This window comes from Oncorhynchus mykiss, chromosome 13, assembly GCF_013265735.2.
Source record: "Oncorhynchus mykiss isolate Arlee chromosome 13, USDA_OmykA_1.1, whole genome shotgun sequence".
NCBI classification, from domain to species: Eukaryota; Metazoa; Chordata; class Actinopteri; order Salmoniformes; family Salmonidae; genus Oncorhynchus; species Oncorhynchus mykiss.
In genome coordinates this window covers 14,362,053-14,386,429 of record NC_048577.1, presented here as the reverse complement: position 1 = coordinate 14,386,429, position 24,377 = coordinate 14,362,053, and the positions used below count along the sequence as shown (strand labels likewise).

Below are 24,377 nucleotides of genomic sequence, written 5' to 3'. Positions count from 1 at the left end.
AATGAATCCATTTATCAAATCACAAAAAGTCCTACATGTGGCCATGAACATCATGGGCCTCACCGAGAACAAGAAGATGGGTAGTTTATCTATCAATCAACCAATTCGTTAATTGAATCAACTAATAAATGAAATGATACATCAATCAATTATTCAATCACCTTAACAAGTCCTGCATGAGACCATGCATAGCATGGGCCTCACTGAGGATGAGGGGATAGGTAGGCTACAGCACAGGGCCATTCTATTCAATCACAACAAACCCTTCATTACTAGGGCGGTTACACCATACGGTAAATATTATATAACTTTCAGGAATAACCAGGCTATGACTTGGGTCTAGGGTTTTTTCTTCAAGATCACAAGGTCAGGATAACCCGGTGGCCCTAGATCAGCACGTCAAATACATTAGACACAGTAAACTAGGTGTGAAGATCTTAGATAGCTAATGGTGACTGACTAGCTAGGCTGACAAGGCATAGAATATGCCATTTTGATTTGTTCCTGTACTTACTGTAATTGACCTGTACTCTCTGTGCTGTCTGTGTCCCCTAGGCATCCTGAAGGTGTGCTCCACGGTGCTGCAGTTGGGGAACATAGAGTTCAAGAAGGAGAGGAACCAGGAGCAGGCCACCATGCCTGACAACACAGGTTAGATAGTGCACTAGTTATGTATATATTATGTTGTTATTTGCCATTGTATGGTATAGTATATGTTGTGCTATGAATATGGTATGTATTACGCCACTTATATTAAATGTAGTACATGCTGTATGTTATTAATGTGTAGGGCAATATCACATCTACTTTCTTTCTGAAATGGGTCTTTGTTTCTTACCTCTCCAGCGGCTCAGAAGGTGTGCCACCTCCAGGGCGTCAACGTGGTAGACTTCACCAGAGCCATCCTAACGCCTCGCATCAAAGTGGGCAGAGAGGTGGTGCAGAAGGCCCAGACCAAAGAGCAGGTACATGTTGCTTTGGCAGGCTGAAATTCAGACTCCTGCTCGTCTGTTTCCCAGACTCAGATTTTATCTCCTGGACTAAAAAACTTATTCAAAGGAGAATCTCCACAGTTTTTTTTGTCCAGGAATAGGCCATACTGCCGGGCTGAATTTGAGTTATCCATATATTATTCTGTTTCCTCCAGGCTGACTTTGCCATCGAGGCCTTGGCCAAGGCTATGTACGAGCGTCTGTTCCGCTGGCTGCTAGCTAGGGTCAACAAGGCTCTGGACAAGACCAAACGCCAGGGAGCATCCTTCTTGGGCATCCTCGACATTGCTGGCTTTGAGATATTTGAGGTGAGTGAGGGGATTCATATGATTGCATGGAAGGATTCATAGGATTGTTTGTACAATATCTTGGGTAAGATTTGGGCCACATGCTATACGTCAAAGCTGAGCTATTAAGATGAAGGAAAAGACTTGGGGGGCCTAGCACACAACCCTGCGGCACACCACACTGTCTTTAGTGAAAACTCATTCTTCTTCTCTCCCTTCTCTTGCAGGATAACTCCTTTGAGCAGCTGTGCATCAACTACACCAACGAGAGGCTGCAACAGCTGTTCAACCACACCATGTTCGTCCTGGAGCAGGAGGAGTACCAGAGGGAGGGAATTGAATGGAGCTTCATCGACTTCGGCCTGGACCTGCAGCCCTGCATTGAGCTCATTGAGAGGCCGGTGAGTGGGAACTGTAAAAAACACTCTTTAGGTGTAAAATGTATGCATTCAAGACATTAAATAGATACAGATTAAGACTAGTCCTTGACTAAATAGTATTCTCAGGTAGATTCTACATTGAAAGAGCTTTTTAGTTCAGTGCTAGGCTTAATCTGTGTCCTGGAAACCTTTCGTAGATATATTAAGAAACCAGGAAAATATTTCTTTGAGTTATGTTTTCTCCACAGAACAATCCTCCTGGTATTCTGGCCCTGTTGGATGAGGAGTGCTGGTTCCCCAAAGCCACAGACGTCTCCTTCGTGGAGAAACTCATGAACACCCAGGCCAGCCACATCAAGTTCAGCAAACCAAAACAGCTGAAGAGCAAGACAGAGTTCTCTGTGCACCACTACGCTGGAAAGGTGTGTATCTATCATCTTTGTGGTGCTGTGTGGCTCAGTAAGTGGGTAAGAGGGACAAGGTTGTGGGTTCAATCCTCACAGGGATCACATACAAATACAAGAAATGTGTGGTGCTTTGCCTGTAGGTGGACTACAATGCTGATAATTGGTTGACAAAGAACATGGACCCGCTCAACGACAACGTCATAGCACTGCTTAACATCTCGTCCAACACGTTTATCCAGGAGCTCTGGAAAGATGGTAAGTTCCCCTGGACTCCAGTTAGCAGTTGCCTTTTTAGCATCGAGATGGAGTCTCAAGACGGATACATATACCCTTTCATTTTGTGTGACTAGCTCTGATTGAAAATATTGCCTCCTAAGCGTGGTAACCAGATCTATTCCATGATTAGCCAACTGGTGTCATGTTTGGCATACAGGCTACCAGTGTCCTAACCTAACCCACATCCTAAAACAAACCCCCTCTCTGTCATGAATGTGACTCAGCGGACCGTGTGGTGGGCCTGGAGACCATGGCCAAGATGTCCGACAGCTCCATGCCCAGCGGCTCCAAGACCAAGAAGGGCATGTTCCGGACCGTGGGTCAGCTCTACAAGGAGTCCCTGGCCAAGCTCATGACCACGCTGCACAACACCCAGCCCAACTTCGTCAGATGTATCATCCCTAACCACGAGAAGAGGGTAGGCACTAGGCATATACATTACTCACAATGTGGCCATTCAATAGAACGTTCAGCTGTGAATAAGGTCTATTAGGCTGCAAGTCGAGGGCGGTTCCCTTCACCCTGTTGCCAGTGTCTAAGTGGAGTGAAGAAATCCACTTGATTCAATTTGAATTCTATTTGATTCAATTGCAGCCTACCTCAGTCCACCACTATTGTTCCCCTTGTAGGGGCATTCCTTTTGAACTGTAGTTTGTTGATGCAGAGGAGAGGTGCAAGCAACTCCCTCTATAAAATAGGGAAAAAATACCTTATTAGATTAGCGGCAAGACGCCGTTTGTCTGATAAAGGCAATTTAGGACATTTGAATGGAATGAAGTGTTTCCTCCCCCAGTTATGAAGGAGTGTTAAGTATTTTCTTCAACTGCTTTTTCTACTTTTTCACTTTCAACCTTAAACCTTTTAGAACCAATCTAAAGAATAACTTCATGTACTTATTTCTATTCGTACGGTAAGGAGCCGCAAATAATCTCACCCTTACTTTAGTGTTTGCTATGCTTGGGTATTTGTAACAAATTGATGTTTCTATACAATATGTAAAGCAAATGTGATCATATTCATTAATCCTATATCCTGACCCGTTGTCCTCAGGCGGGGAAACTGGACGCCCATCTGGTCTTGGATCAGCTGAAATGCAACGGTGTGTTGGAGGGCATCCGTATCTGCCGGCAAGGGTTCCCCAACCGAATCCTCTTCCAGGAGTTCCGTCAGCGGTGAGTAGACTGGAATGGAAGAATCTGTCGCTCACCATGGTTTCACCGTTCAGTCTGGTTTAACCAGGCTATACTGTTGCCTACTATCCAGTGCATTCAACATTGGCATGTATTAAACATAGCCTGTGGTAAACATTTCTCTTAAATCAGACTTTGTCTCTCTCAATATTTTCACTCTACAGTTACGAGATCCTGGCGGCTAGTGCTATTCCCAAGGGATTCATGGATGGCAAACAGGCGTGTGGTCTCATGGTAAGAAAGTGGAGCCATTTCCAAATCCTAGCATCAGGACTTTTATCATATCAAGTCTATAAAAACAGCCTTACATATTATCTTCTCTGGAATTCTACCAAGATGAGACACCAAGTACCAAGATTGAAACCAAGTTGGTACCAACTCTGCAACATACCAAGCTCAATTCCCCTTTTCTCACATTCCTTTCCTGTCCCATTTCTGTAGATTAAGCACCTGGATCTGGACCCCAACTTGTACCGGATTGGTCAGAGTAAGATCTTCTTCCGTACCGGCGTGTTGGCCCAGCTCGAGGAGGAGAGAGATCTGAAGATTACAGTGGTCATTATCGCCTTCCAGTCCCAGGCTAGAGGTTATCTGGCCAGAAAGTGAGCAATGGCCTCAGTGTTGACACTGCTTTAATACAATAAAGCCCTCAGTCTATATATCAATTCTCTACAGCTAACAACATTTGGTCCTGGGAACGTCCCCTAAATGTTAGCGAAAGTCCAGGGGACGTCGCAATGTATTGTTCCCAGGACAGACGTTTGTCCGATTTTTCTGATTCTGGTTCCGAAAGTGCCACTATGTATGCTGTTATTAGCACTGTCCACAAATGAAACTGAATCAGTGAAAATGGCTTTTATGAGCCAATAAATGCTACATTACAGTGGTCAATGATGGTTCCGCTCCTGTGTTCTAACAGGGCCTTTGCTAAGAGACAGCAGCAACTGATGGCCATGAAGGTGATTCAGAGGAACTGTGCTGCCTACCTCAAACTTAGGAACTGGCAGTGGTGGAGACTCTTCACCAAGGTAGAGTTTCAACAACATTAACTATTCAACTCACTCCATTAATTGATGTCTGTCCGACTTACCAAGGACATCAGTTTTAGACTTTGGTGGCGGATGCGATGTTGACCAAGCCACGTCGTTCTGACCTGCAGGTCAAGCCTCTGTTGCAAGTGACCCGCCAGGAGGAGGAGATGGGCCTGAAGGACGAGGAGCTGCAGAAGGCTAAGGAGTCTGCAGTGAAGTACGAATCAGAGCTGAAGGAGATCACCCTGAAACACACAACAGTATGTATAGGGTTCATTCACCAGGAACACACAATGTGCTTTCCACAATCTTTGTAGGGATTATGTTGCCATTTTTCAGATATTCGTTTGAATTACATTACTATTGTAACCCTTTTCACCACTTTCATTGCCTCTCAAAAAAAGTTTGGGCATTAACATAAGAAGTGTTATGAAATAAAAACATTAAAACTCAAGAAAGTTTGGTGTATCACAGGGTTGTGTGTTGGGCCCCCTACACTTTTCTTTCTATTCAGCTCTCTTGGCTTTTTCTCTGGCTCCTCCTCTATCCAGATCATGGAGGAGAGGAACGCACTGCAGGAGCAGCTGCAGGCTGAGACCGAGCTGTATGCCGAGGCGGAGGAGATGAGGGTGCGTCTGGCCTCTAAGAAGCAGGAGCTAGAGGAGATCCTCCATGAAATGGAGGCCAGGTTGGAAGAGGAGGAAGACCGCGCTCAGGCCCTGCAGGTGGACAAGAAAAAGATGCAGCAACAGATGCAGGTTTGTTTGACCTTTTTCTTTCCTTCTGTGTCTTTCACCTTGACTTTGTATTTTGGAGTTCGGGGTGTGTGTTGCTTTAGGCTTGTGCAGTCATGTTGAGGGTTGCTGGTTTGAATCCTAAGTCTGGCAGTTCAGTTCTTCTTGGTTTTGTGTTTAGGATCTGGAGGAGCATCTGGAGGAGGAGGAGGATGCCCGTCAGAAGCTGCAGCTGGAGAAGGTAGCATGTGAAGGCAAGATCAAGAAGTTAGAGGACGATGTCTTAGTGATGGAGGACCACAACACCAAACTGTTAAAGGTCAGTTATAGTACCATGTCTCAGGCATCATATGAGACATATTGTCAAGGCTATGGGCCATTTTAAAGGAACATTTTAGTGTTTTCGTCTATCAAGAGAGACTCGTGTGTCAGTTTCCATATTATGTCCTCCGCGTCATAAAAGCATTGTCAAGTCTCTGGGTCCATGAGTCCAATGAAGATTTGATAATGACAGTTGATCCCGTTTCTATTTGTCCACTCAATCGGCATTTGATGAAAGCAGAGGTATGACGTTTAGGATTTACACTGTTTTTTTGCCATGTTTACCCTGTTTTAGGAGAGGAAACTAATGGAGGAGAGGCTAGCAGATTTCAGCTCCAACCTGGCAGAGGAGGAAGAGAAGTCCAAAAACCTGACCAAGCTCAAGAACAAACACGAGTCGATGATCTCTGAACTTGAGGGTTCGTGTCAATCTTTTACCCCATCCAGACATCACATTAACCACTCAATGGATACCACACCTATTCAGTTATCAAGCAACAATGCACATCTTGGTCTGTACAAATAGTGGCTTTGGGGGTTTTCCTGACCATGTGACCTGACCAGGAAAAACTCCTAGCCAAATCCATAAAGGAGCATCCTATATCGTAAACAATCTGTGGTGTCCTTAAGTTTGTCGGAAGAACATATTGAAGCTATTCAGCCACTACACACATCTTCATCCATAGAGTAACCTTCCATATATTTCTTTATCTTTTGTCCTCTAGTCCGTCTGAAGAAGGAAGAGAAGGGTCGGCAGGAGCTGGACAAAGCAAAGCGTAAGCTGGAGGCGGAGTCTAACGACCTCCAGGAGCAGATAGCCGACCTGCTGGCCCAGATCGCTGAGCTCAAAGCCCAGCTGGCTAAGAAGGAGGAGGAGCTACAGGCTGCTCTGGCCAGGTGGGCAACAAACACTGGATTTTGATATTTATTTTGAGTAATTATATCACTTCATTATTCTTTCCTTTTGAGCCCCCTTCAGTTTTATAGATCCTCACATGATACTATGATAAAGTCCACGTTACACTTGTTTATGACCTCTAAAACAAAGCACCAAATGTAACTGTGCCATCTATTGATATTAGCATCAGCACAGTGCGCCTTTTATTAGTGATGTTTTATTATCTTGAAATCATCCACAAACAACATATAAACAATGTTCATCAATGTTCACCTTTTTCCCCTAGGCTAGAGGACGAGATGGCCCAGAAGAACAATGCCCTAAAGAAGATCCGGGAGCTGGAGGGCCACATCTCAGACCTTCAGGAGGACCTGGACTCAGAGCGCCAGGCCAGGAACAAGACTGAGAAGGCCAGGAGGGACCTGGGAGAGGAGCTGGAGGCCCTCAAGTCTGAGCTGGAGGATACACTTGACAGCACCGCTACCCAGCAGGAGCTTCGGTGAGTACAAATACTAGGCAGTGGCTCTGTTCCAATATCCACACCGGCATACCACTTAGTATGAAGCAATATATTCTTAGTGTGAATGCTAGTATGGACATTGGAACGTAGCCATTTTGGTCATTTGTCTGTATTCATACAGTCTAGGGTAGTACTTGGTCTATTCAATCACTCATGCAATTCATCATGTCCATCCATTCTTTCATCCATCCCTCTATCCACTCACCCACCCATCCCTCTATCCATTCACCCACCCATCCATCTATCTATCCATTCATTCATCCTCTCTTCTCTGTAGGGCGAAGAGAGAACAGGAGGTGACCCTGTTGAAGAAGGCCATGGACGACGAGGGTCGGACCCACGAGGCCCAGGTGCAGGAGATGAGACAGAAACACACCCAGGCTGTAGAGGAGCTCACAGAGCAGCTGGAGCAGTCCAAACGGGTAAGGAAATGTAGCTACACTACTAGGCCTGTTCAAGTGCCCAAAGTTCTGTATCTGATTGTATAGCTTCATCACTGGCCAGATTTGACGTGACTCTGTCTACATTCTGAAGCATATGATAATTTTATGTGTGCATGAATCCCTCTTCCACAGAACAGGATCCATTTTACCGTTCTATTATGGAAGCTCTCTGTATTAGCACTCTGGTTTCAGGATATGGAAAAATCCATATGTATTAGATGCTGTGTGGGCCTACCTACATTATATAGTATTTCCATTGACTGGTTGAATCCCCTTCTTCTCTGTGTCCCCCAGGTGAAGTCAAACCTGGACAAGGCCAAGCAGGCCCTGGAGAAGGAGACGTCGGAGCTGACGGTGGAGGTGCGCTCCCTGACCACGGCCAAACAGGACGTGGAGAACAAGAAGAGGAAGGTCGAAGGTCAGCTGAACGAGCTGCAGGCACGCTTCACCGACAGCGAGAAGCAGAAGGGCGAGCTGGGAGAGCGCTGCTCCAAGATCACTGTGAGTGACGACTATGAGGGGTCGCACAATGATGACATCTTCACACAGAGCCCATATGGCCATAATTAATAAAAAATGTGGACCTGCTGGAACACACATGGTCTCTATTCTTTGTTCTTTGTAGAATGATATTAGTTATGTAGAATGACGCACGATGCAATAGATTAATGGTTGAAATAGTCCATAGATATAGAAGACAAGTTTCACTAGCTAGATGAGATTCTGACTAATATCCCATCTCTTGCTCTACACAGATTGAACTAGAGAGTGTCACCAACCTCCTGAATGAAGCCGAGGGGAAGAACATCAAGCTGAGCAAAGATGTCTCCACCCTCAGCGCCCAAGTCCAAGACACACAAGTACACACACAATACATCCTGTTTATTCTGTACTGCATATTCATGCAAGCTAACATTTCGTTGTAAGTATATTTTAAGTGAGAAATTACCAAAAGGACTCACCGTAACTGCTCTGTGTGGTTCAATGCTGGTTTATGATATCCTGTATGTAGCACTTGTTGCTCATTGGTTGGCATTTGATACTGAACTTTGACTTTGTCTCTGCCCTCCTCAGGAGCTGCTGGCTGAGGAGACCCGTCAGAAGCTGCAGTTCTCCACCAAGCTGCGTCAGATGGAGGACGACCGCAACAGTCTGCAGGAACAGCTGGAGGAGGAGGTGGAGGCCAAGAGGAACGTGGAGAGACACGTGTCCACCCTCAACATACAGGTTAGAGTTCACACACAGGGTCAGAGACTGGAGTCAAACGGTAAAACCTCATTGAGATGGATGCTGCATGTGAAGAGACCCATCTTGTTACCATTTCAAGTGGACATTTCCTGTGCGTTATGTTCCCAAAACAAGAGATTGTAGTGTGTCTTTCGGAGTTAGCGTATTGGGACAGCATCCACTTAAGATGAAGACTAGCTGGAAATGAAAAGGTGTTCTCAGTCAATTAACCTGGTAAAATAACAGTTAAATGAACAAATAATGAAAATGTGAAGGAAGGACATTTATACACTTTTTTTTTTACACTATTTTCTTTGTATCACCAGTTGTCAGACTCCAAGAAGAAGCTAGAAGAAATGGCCGGCAACAATGAGCTCCTGGAGGAGAGCAAGAAGCGTCTTCAGAGAGACCTGGAAGCGTCCAACACCCAGTTCGAGGAGAAGGCCTCTGCCTACGACAAGCTGGAGAAGACCAAGAACCGTCTGCAGCAGGAGCTAGAGGACATCCTCATGGACCTGGACAACCAGAGGACCATCGTCTCCAACCTGGAGAAGAAGCAGAAGAAGTTTGACCAGGTCAGTCAACCAAACCAACTGCAAAACTGGTCGACATAACATTATAAGGATGGAAATGACGCAATACCAACCAGTTTTGCCTGCTGGTACAACAGACATATCCAAATGTCTGACACTAATCAAAGCAATTGTGATGCATGTTATGTTAAAGATCAACAGGGTGTAGGAGAATGTAAATAAGGAGAAAACATTTACTTAAGCCATGCATCAACAAAAAAAGACTTCTCTTTAACTACTTTCTCTGCTGTGTACTTGAAAGTCATCTGAACTGACCTTCTCCACTTCACTCTTTCTTCCAGATGTTGGCCGAGGAGAAGACCATCTCCAGTAAGTACGCTGATGAGAGGGACCGTGCTGAGGCAGAGGCCAGGGAGAAGGAGACCAAGGCCCTGTCTCTGGCCCGTGCTCTGGAGGAGGCCCAGGAGAGCAGGGAGGAGCTGGAGAGAGCCAACAAGTCCCTGAGGACTGAGATGGAAGACCTGGTCAGCTCTAAGGACGACGTGGGCAAGAGTGTGAGTGTGGACAATCAACTTCTCTGGAATCTATGGGCCAGATTCCCAGATACCGATCAAGCCTAGTCCTGGACTAAAAGTGTCTTTCAATGGAGCCTCTTTCCATGGAGATGTCCACAACCTTTTCTCACCCACCCACCCCTCCATCCCATCCGTAGGTCCATGAGTTGGAGAAGGGGAAGCGTGGACTGGAGGCCCAGGTGGAGGAGATGAAGACCCAGCTGGAGGAGCTGGAGGACGAGCTGCAGGCTGCAGAGGACGCCAAGCTGCGTCTGGAGGTCAACATGCAGGCCCTGAAGGCCCAGTTCGACAGGGACCTGGTGGGACGTGACGAGATGGGAGAGGAGAAGAAGAGACAGCTCATAAAGCAGGTAGGGAAAGAAGGAAAAACTAAAGAGGAAAAGCCACCATTTTGTTACACAGAAGAGTAGTAGGTTCATGGATTAACTCTCCAGGGTGTTCAAGCCACTCTTGAGCTACACAATACTGACACACATTCACAGCAACAAATGATGTTGCTGAATTGAGCTTGTGCTCATCTTTCGCTTTCTGTATGTGTGCTCCCCAGGTGCGTGAGTTGGAGACGGAGCTAGAGGACGAGAGGAAGCAGAGAGCCACGGCGGCAGCAGCCAAGAAGAAGCTGGAGGGAGATATGAAGGACCTGGAGGGACAGATCGAGATGTCCAACAAGGGACGCGACGAGGCCATTAAACAGCTGCGCAAGATCCAGGTGAGTTGGCGCGAACGACGATACTGTAACACATTACCTTACAGTGATACTGTTTTGTTTACGTAGCAGTATGACAGCCTATTCCTTATTTAGTCATATGTAGCATGCCTTATGTAGCCTTATGTAACTGACATTCATGGTGTAAAATGAATCCAGCTAGTGTGAGGTTTGGCTATGGCATTGACATAACACCTGTTAGGTTCTAAATAAACAGAGTAAAACTAATGGACAACTATGAAAAGCTCTAACCAAGTTTATTCACCCAATTGGTCAGACAGCTGAAAGGACAAAGACATATTTACACAAGCACTGGTATTTAAGCCTTCCTCCTATGCGGAGTCTCCTCCTTACACATCTGGACAGCCAATACATCTCTGTTGCTAGACGGGACTTTAGTGATGCATGCTCTTTCTCACTTCATCTGACCTGACCTCGGCCCAAATTCCTCACTCCTCCCCAACTCACAGCTGTCCTCTTGACTTGTACCAGACTGTAGCCCTTCTCCTTTCCATAGGATATCTAATGTCTATCAATAGCATGTTCTGAGAGAATGTAAACGTTCTGCATTCCCCCTCTCTCCCTCAGTACCATGAACAAGGATTTTTCAAGTTTAGAAGTCAGAACCCATCACACCCTATAAAGCATTATGAAAGCCTTATGATGCCTCATAATGTAACTATGTCATTCCATCTCCAGGCCCAGATGAAGGACTTCCAGAGGGAACTGGAAGATGCCCGTGCAGCCAGAGAAGAGGTGCTGGGTACGGCCAAGGAGAGCGAGAGGAAGGCTAAGAGTCTGGAGGCTGAGCTCATGCAGATTCAGGAGGTAACGTAGCCTGGCTCACTGTAGATAGCATGGCAAAGTGTGAAATAACACTATTTCCCATATAGTGCACTACTTTTGACCAGAGTGCTATTGTGTGTGTGTGTGTGTAGGAGCTGGCTGCTGCTGAGAGGGCACGGAAACAAGCAGAGGCTGAGCGGGACGAGCTGTCCGACGAACTAGCCAGCAACACCTCTGGAAAGTAAGTAGAACCTTTACTAAATGAGTGTGATGTTAACAGCATTATAATGCCTCTTGTATTTCACCATTTTTCCACAGTCAAATGAGTGGAATGAATTGAACGCAGCATTAGATGGTGGTGTAGTGGAGCATTGTGCGGTAATGTAGGGGAGCATTCATTGTGACTGAAGCGTAGTGTAGGAGCATTCATTGTGTGGTAATGTAGGAGAGCATTCATTGTGACTGAAGCGTAGTGTAGGGGAGCATTCATTGTGTGGTAATATAGGGGAGCATTCATTGTGTGGTAATATAGGGGAGCATTCATTGTGTGGTAATGTAGGGGAGCATTCATTGTGACTGAAGCGTAGTGTAGGGGAGCATTCATTGTGTGGTAATATAGGGGAGCATTCATTGTGTGCGACAAGCGTAGTGTAGGGGAGCATTCATTGTGTGCGACAAGCGTAGTGTAGGGGAGCATTCATTGTGCGCGACTGAAGCGTAGTGTAGGGGAGCATTCATTGTGCGCGACTGAAGCGTAGTGTGGTTGTGTAGTGGAACGTTGTATGATTGACTGTTTCCTGTGTGCCGTTTCCAGATCAGCCCTGTCTGATGAAAAGCGTCGTTTGGAGGCTAAAATCTCCCAGCTGGAGGAGGAGCTGGAGGAAGAAAGCAGTAACATGGAGATCCTCAACGACAGATTGAGGAAGAGCACTCAACAGGTTAGACTGGCAGGACCCCTCCTCCTAACGACCTGAAACACACTGTGACCACACCTTAAACACACTAGAACAGGGCTGTCCAACCCTCTTCCTGGAGATCTACCATCCTGTGGGTTTTCAGTCCAACCCTAATTTAACACACCTGATTCAACTAATTAGCTGATCAACAAGACCTTAAATACCTGAATCAGATATGCTAAATTAGGGTTGAACTGAAAATCCTACAGGACAGTAGATCTTTGCTTCCAGTTCTCTGCTGCCAATGACTGGAACGAGTTGCAATAAATCACTGAAGTTGGAGACTTATCTCCCTCACTAACTTTTAACATCCGCTATCTGAGGAGCAGCTTACCGATCACTGCAGCTGTACACAGCCCATCTGTAAATAGCCCATCAAATCTACCGACCTCATCCCCATATTCTTTGTATTTATTTTTTTACTCTTTTGCACACCAGTATTTCTACTTGCACATCATCTGCACATCTATCCCTCCAGTGTTAATTTGCTAAACTGTAATTACTTCGCTACTATGGACTATTTATTGCCTTACCACCTCACGCCATTTGCGCACACTGTATAAAGACTTTTTTTCTTCTATTGTGTTATTGACAGTACACTTGTTTATTCCATGTGTAACTCTGTGTTTTTCTGTTGCACTGCTTTGCTTCATCTTGGCCAGGTCACAGTTGTAAATGAGAACTTGTTCTCAACTGGCCTACCTGGTTAAAGGTGAAATTAGAAAAATAAGGAAATCTCCAGGAAGCGGGTTGGGCAGCCCTGCACTAGAACCCCAACTTGACCTTTAATCAACCATGCTTTGAACCCTCATTGACTACACTTTCAACCCTCATTGACCACCTCTTGGATGTACATTGACCATACCTTTAACTCTCAGTGACCAAGTTTTGAACTCGGTGTCATTGACCACATCTTGACCACTCGTCACACTCAGGTGGACCAGCTGAACAATGAGCTGCAGACCGAGCGCACCACCTCCCAGAAGAACGAGAGCGCCCGGCAGCAGATGGAGAGGCAGAACAAGGACCTAAAGGCCAAGCTGCAGGAGATGGAGAACCAGGTCAGAGATAGTCACATCTACGTAAATCTACTATCTAGGGTTTCTCCCCATTGAGAAAATATTAAGTGTCCTTACTTTCCGGTCTATCTTAGTGGCTGTGTAGTGTGCTGTTAAATTGTGGGGTATCGGTCTCTATCATCTCTGACCAGGTCAAGTCCAAGTTCAAGTCATCCATCACCGCCCTGGAGGCCAAGGTGGCTCAGTTGGAGGAGCAGGTGGAGCAAGAGAGCAGAGACAAGCAGGCCGTAGCCAAGGGCCTGCGCCAGAAGGACAAAAAGCTGAAAGATCTGATGATCCAGGTGGAGGACGAGAGGAAACAGGCCGAACAGTACAAGGAACAGGTATGCTGTTGTGTCATGCTGACACCAGTCTTATGAACACCCTCTTCTTCCTTTCTGCTAATGGCAGTGTTATGACACTCTTACGACCCCCCACCCCCCACCTTACTCCTCTCCCCTCTCCTCCCCAGGCAGAAAAGGGCAACACGCGGATGAAGCAGCTGAAGCGCCAGCTGGAGGAGTCGGAGGAGGAGTCTCAGCGCATCACGGCTGCCCGCAGGAAGCTGCAGAGGGAGCTGGATGAGTCCACCGAGGCTAACGATGCCATGAGCCGCGAGGTCAACTCCCTCAAGAGCAAACTCAGGTACAGTATGACCCCAGAGTCGGGGCGGTGTCTTTGGCAAGAGTCCCTGCTCCTGACCTCTCCTGTGTACTGTAGTTTCACTGTGCTCAAATCACTCGATAGAAAAGGATAACCCCACCCCAAATCAAGGCAGGTCCAATATATAACTGAGTAGATTTACAGCAACCACACTGACATTTCACACTATCAACCATTCGCCAACCACAATTAAATCTTCTCCCAATGGGCAAATGAGCATAAAGTGCCCTTTTGGGGCTTGCAGATAACAATTCGAACACTGTACTACAGTATATCTGTTTCCAACACCATGGTGAGTCCTCTGGAAATCAAAGCCTTTCTCGAATCTTTATTGCAGAGGCAACCCAATCCCAGAACCCAAGGAGTAACGTAGCAGGTACCTCTGCATTTAGAAGTTTATCACCATTTCATTTTAACTTTCCATAACTTACCCCCATGCACTCTTGTCCAACTGACTGTGCCATTTCTCCGCCTGAAAGAGTGAAATATGGTTTATCGGTCAATATCTTCAATGGAGCTCCTCTGGTCGAGCTCATAGTCTGAAACAGTGCAAGAAAAGTGTATTGCACTTCCATTGTGGTCTTTCTACTACTGGTGACCATATTTTTCTCCATGCTTGGTTTAGTTGCCCTAAACCAAACTCATTTCTCTGTCTGTCTAGCCTGGTTCCAGATCTGTTTGTGCTGTCTTGCCAAATCCGATGGTCTCCGGTGACCATCGGAGTTGACAATTCCGCACAAACAGTTTTGGGTTCAGACTAGTGTTCGTCTAGACAGGAGTCAAATGAGTTAAAGATATAACCGGCCGGTGTGCAGCGTGCCTACTGTTACTATAACATCTCACTCATTCTGCATTTCAGCGATGCCATTTAATCTTCCTCGTGTTCAACACGAGTTTTTTTACCCAAGTCTAACAAAACGTAATAGACAAGTTACATGAAATGGAGTTTGAACTTAATAGACCATTGTGGTTCCACTTTAAACGAAGTACAACTTATAATGGCTATATATAGCATGCGAAGGCCTCATAACTACATAAAGGCTTCATAAATCATCTATAAGCATGTCATACTCTCTATAAATAGTGATGTGACAACCAGAGTAGGGTGAATTGCCAAATGTTTATACACCATTTATATCATGGTGTATAAATCAGATTTGTGTAGTATTTATGTAGTGCTTATGAAGCCTTTATGTAGGCTATACGAAGCCTTTATAAATTGTAATTGTTTAAAGTGGGACTATTATTGTAATAAGATGTCAATACTTTGAACGATCACAACCTCTCTGGTAGGTATTGTTAGACATCCATTTTAACTTCAAACAGAAAGGTGGATAAAGGCAGAGTGATATACAGACTCAGACAATGGGAGCAGAAAGTCCTCCAACATTGTCCTGAGGTTACCAGGAAACCTAGACTGGTCTTGCCCATAGCTCGTCTCATCTTTGTTTGTCTGTGTGTCCTGTGTTTGTCGGTCTGCGTGTCAGGCGTGGGACCGAGCCCTCTTTCAGCGCCGCACCGCGCCGTGCCGGGGGCAGTGCCCGGAGAGGGGTCATTGATGACGCGTCAGAAGAAGACGGGGACTCACAGGGGGACTACAACGGAACAAAGTCTGTTGAGTAGAAGAGCCCAAAACCATCCAATTAAATTCTGTATTACAAGCATCCAACCAATCAGACTCGGTATTAGGTGCCAGACTGACCCGCTTTACCAAAGAACACACAAGTGACTTCAACCTTTTTTTTTCATATCACTTCCAAATATGATTCTCTATATCAGTCGCATATCGACTGCCTTCTCGTTCAGAGCACATAAGGCTTTTCACAATTCAAAACAGACTAAATGGAGGCACAAGAGACAAAGGCGTGATAATTAATTTGGTTTAAGTTAAGTGCCTGGGATGTTGGTGTGATTTTATTTTGCTACACTGTTTTGTACTGCACTGAATTACTTGTCCCTACGATACTTCCTTAGCATAATGTTGTACCCCTCGAAGGTACGTAGGTTACATGTTCCTTATTCTCCTTTCATCTGGAAGGATAAATCCAGGTGTTACTATTCGTCACTTTAAATCCTAAATAATTATAGGCATCACATTGTATTTCTAGATTTATACATCTAGCGGTCATGTAAATCTATTTCTATGACATTATGACTTGTCCCGTCTTCTACACTGCTGTTAACTGTTAAGATCGTTATAGAAGGTCAATGTATACTATGACAAATGGTATACCCACCCAGATAAAAAAAATAACTGATGTAGTCCAAATGTATTTTCTTTGTATTCAGAATAGCTGCCCCAATATTGGCGCACGGTTGCAACTATAGCAACTGTTTTGTCTGTGGTAAGGACAGTGAATCGACCATATATATTTCATACTTTGAATATTTCTCTGACTGTCAAGTATGGGTAGCAGAACACCTTCCTACTTCTAGAAACCAAAACCAGTCACCCCTTTCACCTACATATTCATATCAGACTTTTCTTGTTCCTAAAGTCTAATACACACGTAGTATCAACAAGACAGGTACTTTTTCAGTTGTGTACCTTGCCAAGTAGAATATCATCAGCAGGAATAGTGTCATACCATCAAGGCCATTTTGTGTCCAGATGCATATTCAACCAAAATATGAGTTTTTCCCGCCACTGGTCACCTTTACAACAATGTTCTGTCTTGTTTTTACTCAATTGACGTTTACATGCCACTTCTTTAAATCTATAAATTGTGGAACCACCTGCACAATAAATGAGTGAAAAAGTAACCCTATTTCTCTACTATATGTCTGTCTCCACATCCTGAATGATATTGCCAAAAGAATGTTTAGAATGTTCATTTTATGTGTTCATTTTGATACAAAAAGGATTGCAAACCAACAGGTCAAAAGGTAGAGCACCTCAGGTGCATACATTTCAATGTAAACGCAAACAGAAGTTAGTATGTTAGTAACACACCCACAAACGGTTACATGTACAGTTGTAAAAGTACAAACGGTACTTCCTGGTCCTTAGTTCATACAACAGCAGAGTACTTACATAAGGACAGCTGCTGTAACAGTTGTTTTGTAGACATATTAGTCTGGTCTCAAATCAACTCCTTTATCACGAACATGACAGGGGAGTTGGATAAAGCACATATGGATGGAACCAATATAAACCAGTGAGATATACAGTGTATATATTGCTAATGAGTACAAACGTTCCATCTGTCGTTGAGTAGTAACATGTCCTTGATGTCGGACTATTGCTCCTCATTGGAAAGACAAAGGCTAAAACATTATTTTAAACAGCACGTAATGAATTCATACGTCCAGCAATAACAGTAACCAAGGCATCATCCATAATGGTTTTGGAAATATAGTATGAACTTTGCTTTATCTCAAAACCCCATTCTGTAAAATCGAACTCTAGTCTGTCAAATCTATTATTGCTATTTTGTCATCTTTGATAGCTCCCTGATCTGATAAAAGATCAGTCTTTTGACAGGAATTCTGGGCCGACTGACCTGCTCAAACTGAACCAAACCTGTCTTTAGGCCACTTCCTATTAGAAACATCTGTAATATAGATTCTATACATTCAGTAGTGCAGTGGTGCCCCCTAACTCTCCAACTCGTAAAAGATGAAGAACATATACAAACCGAGGAAAAAAAATCTAAAACTTAAACGGCAACTTTATCAACTGTGGTAACGGAAAGAAATGTCTTTGCCTAAGACCTAGACTAAATTTCAGATTCTCAAGTTAACTCGATGTACTTTCTCTGTTCCTATATCTTGCCTACCTTGTAAAACATTCTGAAAATGCATGACAGGGTATAAGGCTAGCTAGTCTGTGCATTTCTCACAGAAATACTTTTTCAAGTTACCAGGTAGAAGACCTTTAAAATAATGTATTTGTACATGAATAAACCATTGCTTTTAACTCAAACATTGACCTGTAAAGTAGTAGTACCCATAAACTTCAGACCATCCTTAGCTTTTACAGCTGATGACAACACAGCACAAAGAAAGGAATAATACACATTCTCCAAAAGGTAAAGCTAGCCTAACTTACCATCTCCGACACTTTACACGTATAGCCTCTATAAGCACATATGTGGCTTAGCTACGAACGGACATATCAGAGAGTTAGACCTACAGAAAGGAATCGTGACTAGGCAAAACTTCCATGTGGTGGTGATATTGATAAAAGGCAGCAATGCTAACACCGCCAATTATCGACCAGCTGGCACACCAAGAATCCAAGATGGAGTTCAATCAGAGAACGTGGGTACAAGAAGGACCGGGGGGGGGGGGGGGGGGGGGGGTGTTAGTGGCATAGTAGCAGGACGACATGCAGCGGGGTCAAGGAATCCTCACTTCTATTATTCATTAATAAAATAAAACTGTAGCGTAGCATGACACGGCGGTTCTTCTCAGCAGAGTCCATGCAGCAAATAAGTTGATAGAGGGAGCGGCTTCCTGGTTCGGGGGGAGGATGTTCAGCTGGTAGTGAGGGGGACACAGTTTAAAGCCCTACTGATGGGTAGGACAGTCTGGTGGAGGGAGGCCCTCGTTTCATAGCAGGATCTTGACTCCCCCCGATGGTGACTGGGAGCCGTGGGAGGAGACCCCCCGAGGAGGCGCAGGTCCAAACTCTAACCGCTTCACCAAACTGAAAGACCGAACATCTACCATGAGTAACACATAAATCAACAAGTTAATTTTAATGTAGATCAGACAATGTTATGAGCAACAGGAACCAGAACAAATCCCACCCAGTTCATGTTCATTAGTTGTAAGATACTAAGACCAGTATAAGTCTAAATGGAGTAGTACTTTAGTCCAGATCTCTGGCTATCTTGAGTTGAATGCACTAGCTGTGGGTCGCCCTGGATGGGAGCATCTGCTAAATGTTGTGCCATGTACACTGAGTATACAAAACATTAACGACACCTGCTCTTTCCATGACAGACTGACCAGGTGAAAGCTATGATCCTTTTTGATGTCACTTGCTAAATCCACTTGGAATCGGTGTAGATGAAGTGGGAGATGGCTTTTTAAAAATCTTTCTTTTGTGTGCCATTCAGAAGTTGAATGGTCAAGACATAATATTCTTCAATTTTCACCTAAAATATCATACCCAAATCTAACTGCCTGTAGCTCAGGACCTGCATATTCTTGATACCATTTGAAAGGAAACACTTTGAAGTTTGTGGAAATTTTAAATTAATGTAGGAGAATAACACATTAGATCTGGTAAAAGATAACGCATAGGAAAAGTTTTTTTTTGTAATTGCTACTGTAAATTGGACAGAGCAGTTAGCTTAAATTCATGTTAATCTTTCTGCCAATATCAGATATGTCCTGGGAAATGTTCTTGTTACTTACAACCTGATGCTAATCACATTAGCTCAACCATCCCACAGGGGACCCACCGATCCTGTAGAGGTGTTTAAGTGCCTTTGAACGGGGTATGGTAGTAGGTGCCAGGCGCACCAGGTTGTGTCAAGAACTGCAATGCTGCTGGGTTTTTCCACATTCAACAGTTTCCTGTGTGTATCAATAATGGTCAACCACCAAAAGAACATCCGGACAACTTGACAACTGTGGGAAGCATTGGAATCAACACGGGCCAGTATCCCTGTGGAACGCTTTCAACACCTTGTAGTGTCCATGCCCCAACGAATTGAGGCTGTTCTGAGGGCGTGGGGTGCAGAAGGTGTTCCTAATGTTTGGTACCCCAGGAAGTGTCCACTGCCTCGGAAGCAGCTAATTGGGAATCCTAATAAATACTACTACTAAGTAGGCTGAATCTAGATACACACAACGAGACAGAAATATATATAATATATGATTTTCTCATTGTGACCCATTTACCTGTCGTAGTGTGGAGGGCTCATGCTGCAGGCCTGGATCTCTGTGCCTCCCTCTATAGCAGAGGGGGTACCGGGACACGACGGAAGAGCCGATCTTTTCGGCGAAGTGTCGTATACGAAGTCTCGACAAGACGCCAACTTGGACTCCAGGTTCTAGAGCATCCAAGAGGGGAAATAAGTTGCATTACAGTCTGAGATCATCAGACAAAAATGGAGATGCGTTTAAAAATGAAAAGTCCAAACAAATACCAAGATATCATTTTTGTATGGAGTTTTCCTTTACGTCATTAAATGAGTTCTATTTTATTATTTACATCATTGAAGGTTCCTGGTGATATGAGGGTGGTATTAAATGCATAGGTCCTACTAAGACAATGTTTCTTACCCCGACTTTTCTTAGGAGCTCGCCGACGATGTTGAGTGCAGATATGCGAGCTGACGTAGTCAATGGAGTTCCTGTTAGGTTATCCCCTAAACACAAACACATGGCACATATCACAACATCAAACTACAGCTACTAAGGCGTTTCTAAAGCCAGAGGCGCAACATTGCAAGACTTTGCTGGAAAGCTTGCAAAACAGACCAGGCCAGGGTTTGGTGGGAAATTCTTCTTTAGTTGTACATTTTCTCAATCTAAATGCACAACCATGATTCGAGCCAGTGTCTTAAGTGGTTGAACATGTTATTATTCCAACCTTGTGAAAGTGACATGCTTTCATTTTTCAAAAACAACTTTATATCGAAGGATTGCCATTTATTTGACGGCCTGCTCACGCGCCATTACCCTGGGGCGGCAGGGTAGCCTAGTGGTTGGACTAGTAACCGTAGAGGTTGCAAGTTCAAATCCCCGAGCTGACATGGTACAAATCTGTCGTTCTGCCCCTGAACAGGCAGTTCATTGAAAATAAGAATTTGTTCTTAACTGACTTGCCTAGTTAAAAAAAACCTGATGACGTGTTTCTACGCACAAGCTTAGCTAGCCAACATCGCCAACAAATGTGATTGGGGATTTCTATTAGAAAAGCATTTTTTGCCTATCTGTCTTCATACTGTACTGTCTGTCTTTGACTAAGGGATTAACTAGCATTCCACCATTATTCATATATTAAAATTTGGATAAAGTCATATGTCATTATTACAGTTTAACCCACAACACAGCTACCATTGGTCTCACCCACCTCGACGAATGCTTGAGGCTGGGGTTGCTGGGAATGTACCAAGTGGTTTGGAGGGGGTGGTCGGTATGGTGGAGCGTGACGATGATTCGGTCCTGTCTTTCTCTTTAGAAAGGCTACTGGGGGGGCGTCGCTCCTGGACCTGCTGTACAGCTAGCTCCTGTCGTAAATCTGCCCAACACAGAGAGAGGAGAGACAACAGATCAGATCTCAATACTGAGGACATTTGTGACATTGATACTACAGTACAAATATAGAAAAAGTCTATACAAGTAATCACCAATGGAAGTCCCACCTACTTCCTGGATCAAGTTTTTGAATGGGCTTCAAGCTTATATATGAAATTCATGAAAACGTGATAATTTAAGATACTGTACATGTAAAATTGTATTTGTGGATTAATTTACTTTTTACTGATGTCTTTCATGAAGGTTTTTTATTGCGTTTTCCCCCGTAATCAAAAACCTTCATAAAAGGCACTGGGTAAAGGTGAATTAATCCACAAATACAATTACAGTATATATCTTAAGATGAACCCATTTTCATGAATATGATGATATATAAGCTTGAAGACCATTAAAACACAGTGCAGGACTTTTATAGCTGTAAATTCTACACATAATGCCAAACTCATAATCTCACATTCGCTCTGCTTACTTTTTGAGGAATACAATGGGCAAGGCTGGATCATCCTGATATTACAATGTCAATTAGTCAACTATCAAATTGCACATATTTTTTAAACCGGTAACTAAATCTGGCAAAAATCAGCAGTTCTTGATGAGAACATGAAATGAAAACCTTTTTGAGTTTCTTGTTCCACTGACTCACCTCTGGCTTCTCACACACACACACAGAGAGAGAAAAACACACTGACCCCCCGTCCCGACCCTTACACACACAAACCTCTGGCCTCATCCTTTAGTCTCTGGACAGACTCCAGAAGGTTTTCCTTTTCGTCCAGCTCACTCTCCAGGAAGGCGTTCCTTTCGATCACGTGGTTCATCCTCTGCTCAAAGTCCTCCAGGGACATGATGGTCGCCCTGTGAGACAGGACATTGGTCAGTCAGTTACTATGGTTATGTCTTAAATTACATCCTATCCTCCAGGGTGAGTGGAAGGACAGACATGGTTGAATCTGTATGTAGGCCTATGAAATTTGTGACAAAATGGGTACACACCAATGTCAAGACACACACCAATGTCATTAGGGTGATTGGATAAAGAAGTGTCAGACAGACACTTCAGAATTACAATACAATGACAACCCAGCAGACAGGCTTTTTTACATAGTTATTGAAAGTCTCTCATCAACACAACAGTCAGTGTCATTACGCCACAATAATGACAAACAAGTTGAGGTCAAAGTGTCCAGACTGACCTCTTGGCCCTCTCCAGGTCATCATTGGACTGCTCCAGCTCTCTGATGTACTTCTGGAGTTGGTCCTTGACCGCTGTGGTCTCTTCCAGGTCTACCTCCAACAATGAGATCTGCCTAAACGCTTCAGAGTGCTGTGCCTCGTACTTCTCCTGCAAAATCACAGAACACTTATTTTTGATGCATGTCTGCTGCTCATTTCTGGCCTTAGATGATGTTCTCCCTTCACTTCTTCACAGGCTTGTCCTTGACTGTCCCCAGAAATTAAGGCTTTTAGCACAATCAAGTATTCAATGACTTTAACCTTCCCTCTGGGCTCAGCAGTATAAATAGTTGCTCAGAAGTCAGCTGCTCTGTGGTAATGAACACACAGGGCCCCTGGTGATGGTGGCTATGATTTAGTGATGCTAGAGTGACCGTGTGTGTACTACTAGACAACTCAAGACACAGAAGGCGCTTTGAAGTCTACTAAAACATACAGATTATGGAGCCCAACCTTTACGTGATGGGAAGCAGAGTATACGAGATAATATGACGTGGTGATGCAAGACTACAGAATATGAGTAGTGTTGGCCTTGACAATACAGGTGTTCTAGGTTCTAACCTGGATGTTCTCCAGTTCCATGCGTAGCCGGTTGTTGGAGGACAGTAGTTCTCTGTTCCGTGCTTCACACTGCTTCAGCTCAGTCTCCAGCTCAGCCTCATAGTCCCTACTCATTTGCTGGAACTCCTGCAACTCCTCCTGTGCCTCCTCAGCCCTGGGCACAAACACACGTCTAACCTTCATAGCTAAACTATGTCGAAGGAAATCGCCACTGAATTCTGATCTAGGATTAGATTCTATTTTGTCTCTGTTACAGGGTGAAGTTAGGATGGTCATGGCTAGAAGGGATCCAGCTTTTGTCAAATTAACACCAGATTTGATTTTTCGTAGCAGGTTAGGAAAACTTACACAGCAGGTTAAGAGAAATTGCTTAAAGTTAGGAAAAAGTTTAGGGTTAGCTAAACACACACATCCCTTCTAGCCATTGATATATGGTAAACTTCCTAGATATACACTTACGGACAGCTTCAGAGATAGAGATTCGGATTGTTTCACTTCTATCCATTATCCACACATCTAGGCCAACCAGTTCGGCTGCTAGCTACCAACCATTGGTATAATTCCTTACCTTTGCTGGTGTTTGTCTGACTGCTCCTTCCAGAAACTCAGCTCTTCTTCTATGGACCCAAATTTGGGCGTCTTGGGCTCCCCCATGTCTAACGCTACAGCTGACTCTATGGTTTCACAAAACCTAGTAAAACATATAAAGTAAAGAAGGAACATGGCACTGGTCATGTTGAGGCAGGCTCTTGTTTGTCTAGCTAGCTAGCTATGGAGATCAATTAATCATATACAATGGAATGCATGAGGCTTGCATGCATGTTGACACTTAACAGTTAGCCCAGTAGGTAACGTTAGACACTTGATAGCTAACTATGTTTTTTTACAGCACGTTGGAATGTCCAGTTTGATCAGATAACTATTCAGTTACTTTAGCTAGCCTATTCAATAAATACATTAAGATGTTGGCTAGCTAACTAGTGAGTTTAGCGACATCCCAACCGTTACGTGAATAACACATAAACTGTTGTACGATACATGAAGATTTCCGACTTTCAGAGAGTAAAATATACGGCAGAATGCTTACCTGGACGCTGATAGCTATAAATATTACCTACCTAGCTAACAGTAGATCAATAACATAGATAGCAAAACGCTATCAGGAAATAAACTGCCCTTCTACCCAAATCCAAACGATTACATCCCCCGCGTTTACAGCACGCCATTGGTGGATTGAGAGGATGACGCAAAGCATAGGCATTTCAACCAATCAAGTTATATTTCTTGGAAGACTGTGAGTGTAGACAACCGGGTTCACGTTATTAGTCATTCGGTGCACCGTTACAAGTTCTAAGAAATTAAAAACGAGTTATGTAATAAAT

At 44.2% G+C, this 24,377-nt stretch overlaps 2 protein-coding genes across 7 annotated transcripts in view; one reads left to right on the top strand and one right to left on the bottom strand.

Annotated features, from left to right (window-relative positions):
* LOC110485728 (myosin-11) overlaps positions 1–16,746 on the top strand; it is a 39,447-nt gene extending 22,701 nt beyond the window's left edge. For 2 of the 3 annotated variants that reach the window (XM_021556878.2, XM_021556877.2), the window contains 32 exons: positions 556–651; positions 847–965; positions 1,148–1,300; positions 1,507–1,680; positions 1,908–2,081; positions 2,207–2,321; positions 2,567–2,760; positions 3,393–3,514; positions 3,697–3,766; positions 3,974–4,134; positions 4,452–4,560; positions 4,692–4,823; positions 5,115–5,321; positions 5,479–5,616; positions 5,914–6,037; positions 6,344–6,515; positions 6,803–7,015; positions 7,314–7,458; positions 7,774–7,980; positions 8,235–8,339; positions 8,554–8,706; positions 9,033–9,281; positions 9,581–9,793; positions 9,952–10,164; positions 10,362–10,523; positions 11,220–11,348; positions 11,459–11,547; positions 12,121–12,244; positions 13,198–13,323; positions 13,473–13,664; positions 13,793–13,965; positions 15,471–16,746. In XM_021556878.2, coding sequence (XP_021412553.1) covers positions 556–651; positions 847–965; positions 1,148–1,300; positions 1,507–1,680; positions 1,908–2,081; positions 2,207–2,321; positions 2,567–2,760; positions 3,393–3,514; positions 3,697–3,766; positions 3,974–4,134; positions 4,452–4,560; positions 4,692–4,823; positions 5,115–5,321; positions 5,479–5,616; positions 5,914–6,037; positions 6,344–6,515; positions 6,803–7,015; positions 7,314–7,458; positions 7,774–7,980; positions 8,235–8,339; positions 8,554–8,706; positions 9,033–9,281; positions 9,581–9,793; positions 9,952–10,164; positions 10,362–10,523; positions 11,220–11,348; positions 11,459–11,547; positions 12,121–12,244; positions 13,198–13,323; positions 13,473–13,664; positions 13,793–13,965; positions 15,471–15,606 — 4,889 coding nt within the window. In that variant the 3' untranslated portion in view covers positions 15,607–16,746. Of the gene's footprint in view, positions 1–555; positions 652–846; positions 966–1,147; positions 1,301–1,506; positions 1,681–1,907; positions 2,082–2,206; positions 2,322–2,566; positions 2,761–3,392; positions 3,515–3,696; positions 3,767–3,973; positions 4,135–4,451; positions 4,561–4,691; positions 4,824–5,114; positions 5,322–5,478; positions 5,617–5,913; positions 6,038–6,343; positions 6,516–6,802; positions 7,016–7,313; positions 7,459–7,773; positions 7,981–8,234; positions 8,340–8,553; positions 8,707–9,032; positions 9,282–9,580; positions 9,794–9,951; positions 10,165–10,361; positions 10,524–11,219; positions 11,349–11,458; positions 11,548–12,120; positions 12,245–13,197; positions 13,324–13,472; positions 13,665–13,792; positions 13,966–14,320; positions 14,360–15,470 lie in introns of all 3 variants that reach the window. The other variant, XM_021556879.2, reaches the window with a different exon arrangement.
* LOC110485727 (nuclear distribution protein nudE homolog 1) lies at positions 16,624–24,356 on the bottom strand. 4 transcript variants are annotated; one of them, XM_021556875.2, is made up of 9 exons: positions 24,083–24,356; positions 23,564–23,686; positions 22,996–23,149; positions 22,395–22,543; positions 21,920–22,056; positions 21,017–21,184; positions 20,224–20,309; positions 19,840–19,991; positions 16,624–18,650 (listed from the first exon to the last, which is right to left on the bottom strand). In XM_021556875.2, the coding sequence occupies exons 2-9, from the start codon at positions 23,647–23,649 to the stop codon at positions 18,488–18,490; spliced, it is 1,095 nt and encodes a 364-aa protein (XP_021412550.2). In that variant the 5' UTR covers positions 23,650–23,686; positions 24,083–24,356; the 3' UTR covers positions 16,624–18,487. The 4 variants fall into 4 exon arrangements, with proteins under 4 accessions (XP_021412550.2, XP_021412551.2, XP_036796286.1 ...); XM_021556876.2 differs by having other exon boundaries at positions 24,114–24,232; XM_036940391.1 differs by having other exon boundaries at positions 23,564–24,161.
* Positions 24,357–24,377: the final 21 nt, after the last annotated feature.

What these genes read in the sequence shown, in the direction of transcription:
- LOC110485727 (XM_036940391.1), bottom strand. Translation starts at nt 23,730, where the DNA reads ATGACCAGTGCCATGTTCCTTCTTTACTTTATATGTTTTACTAGGTTT. An exon ending in TCAGACAAACACCAGCAAAG is followed by an intron (nt 23,150 to 23,563) that starts GTAAGGAATTAT and finishes GTTTGTGCCCAG; the next exon opens with GGCTGAGGAGGCACAGGAGG. An exon ending in AGCCTCAAGCATTCGTCGAG is followed by an intron (nt 20,310 to 21,016) that starts GTGGGTGAGACC and finishes GTTTGTGTTTAG; the next exon opens with GGGATAACCTAACAGGAACT.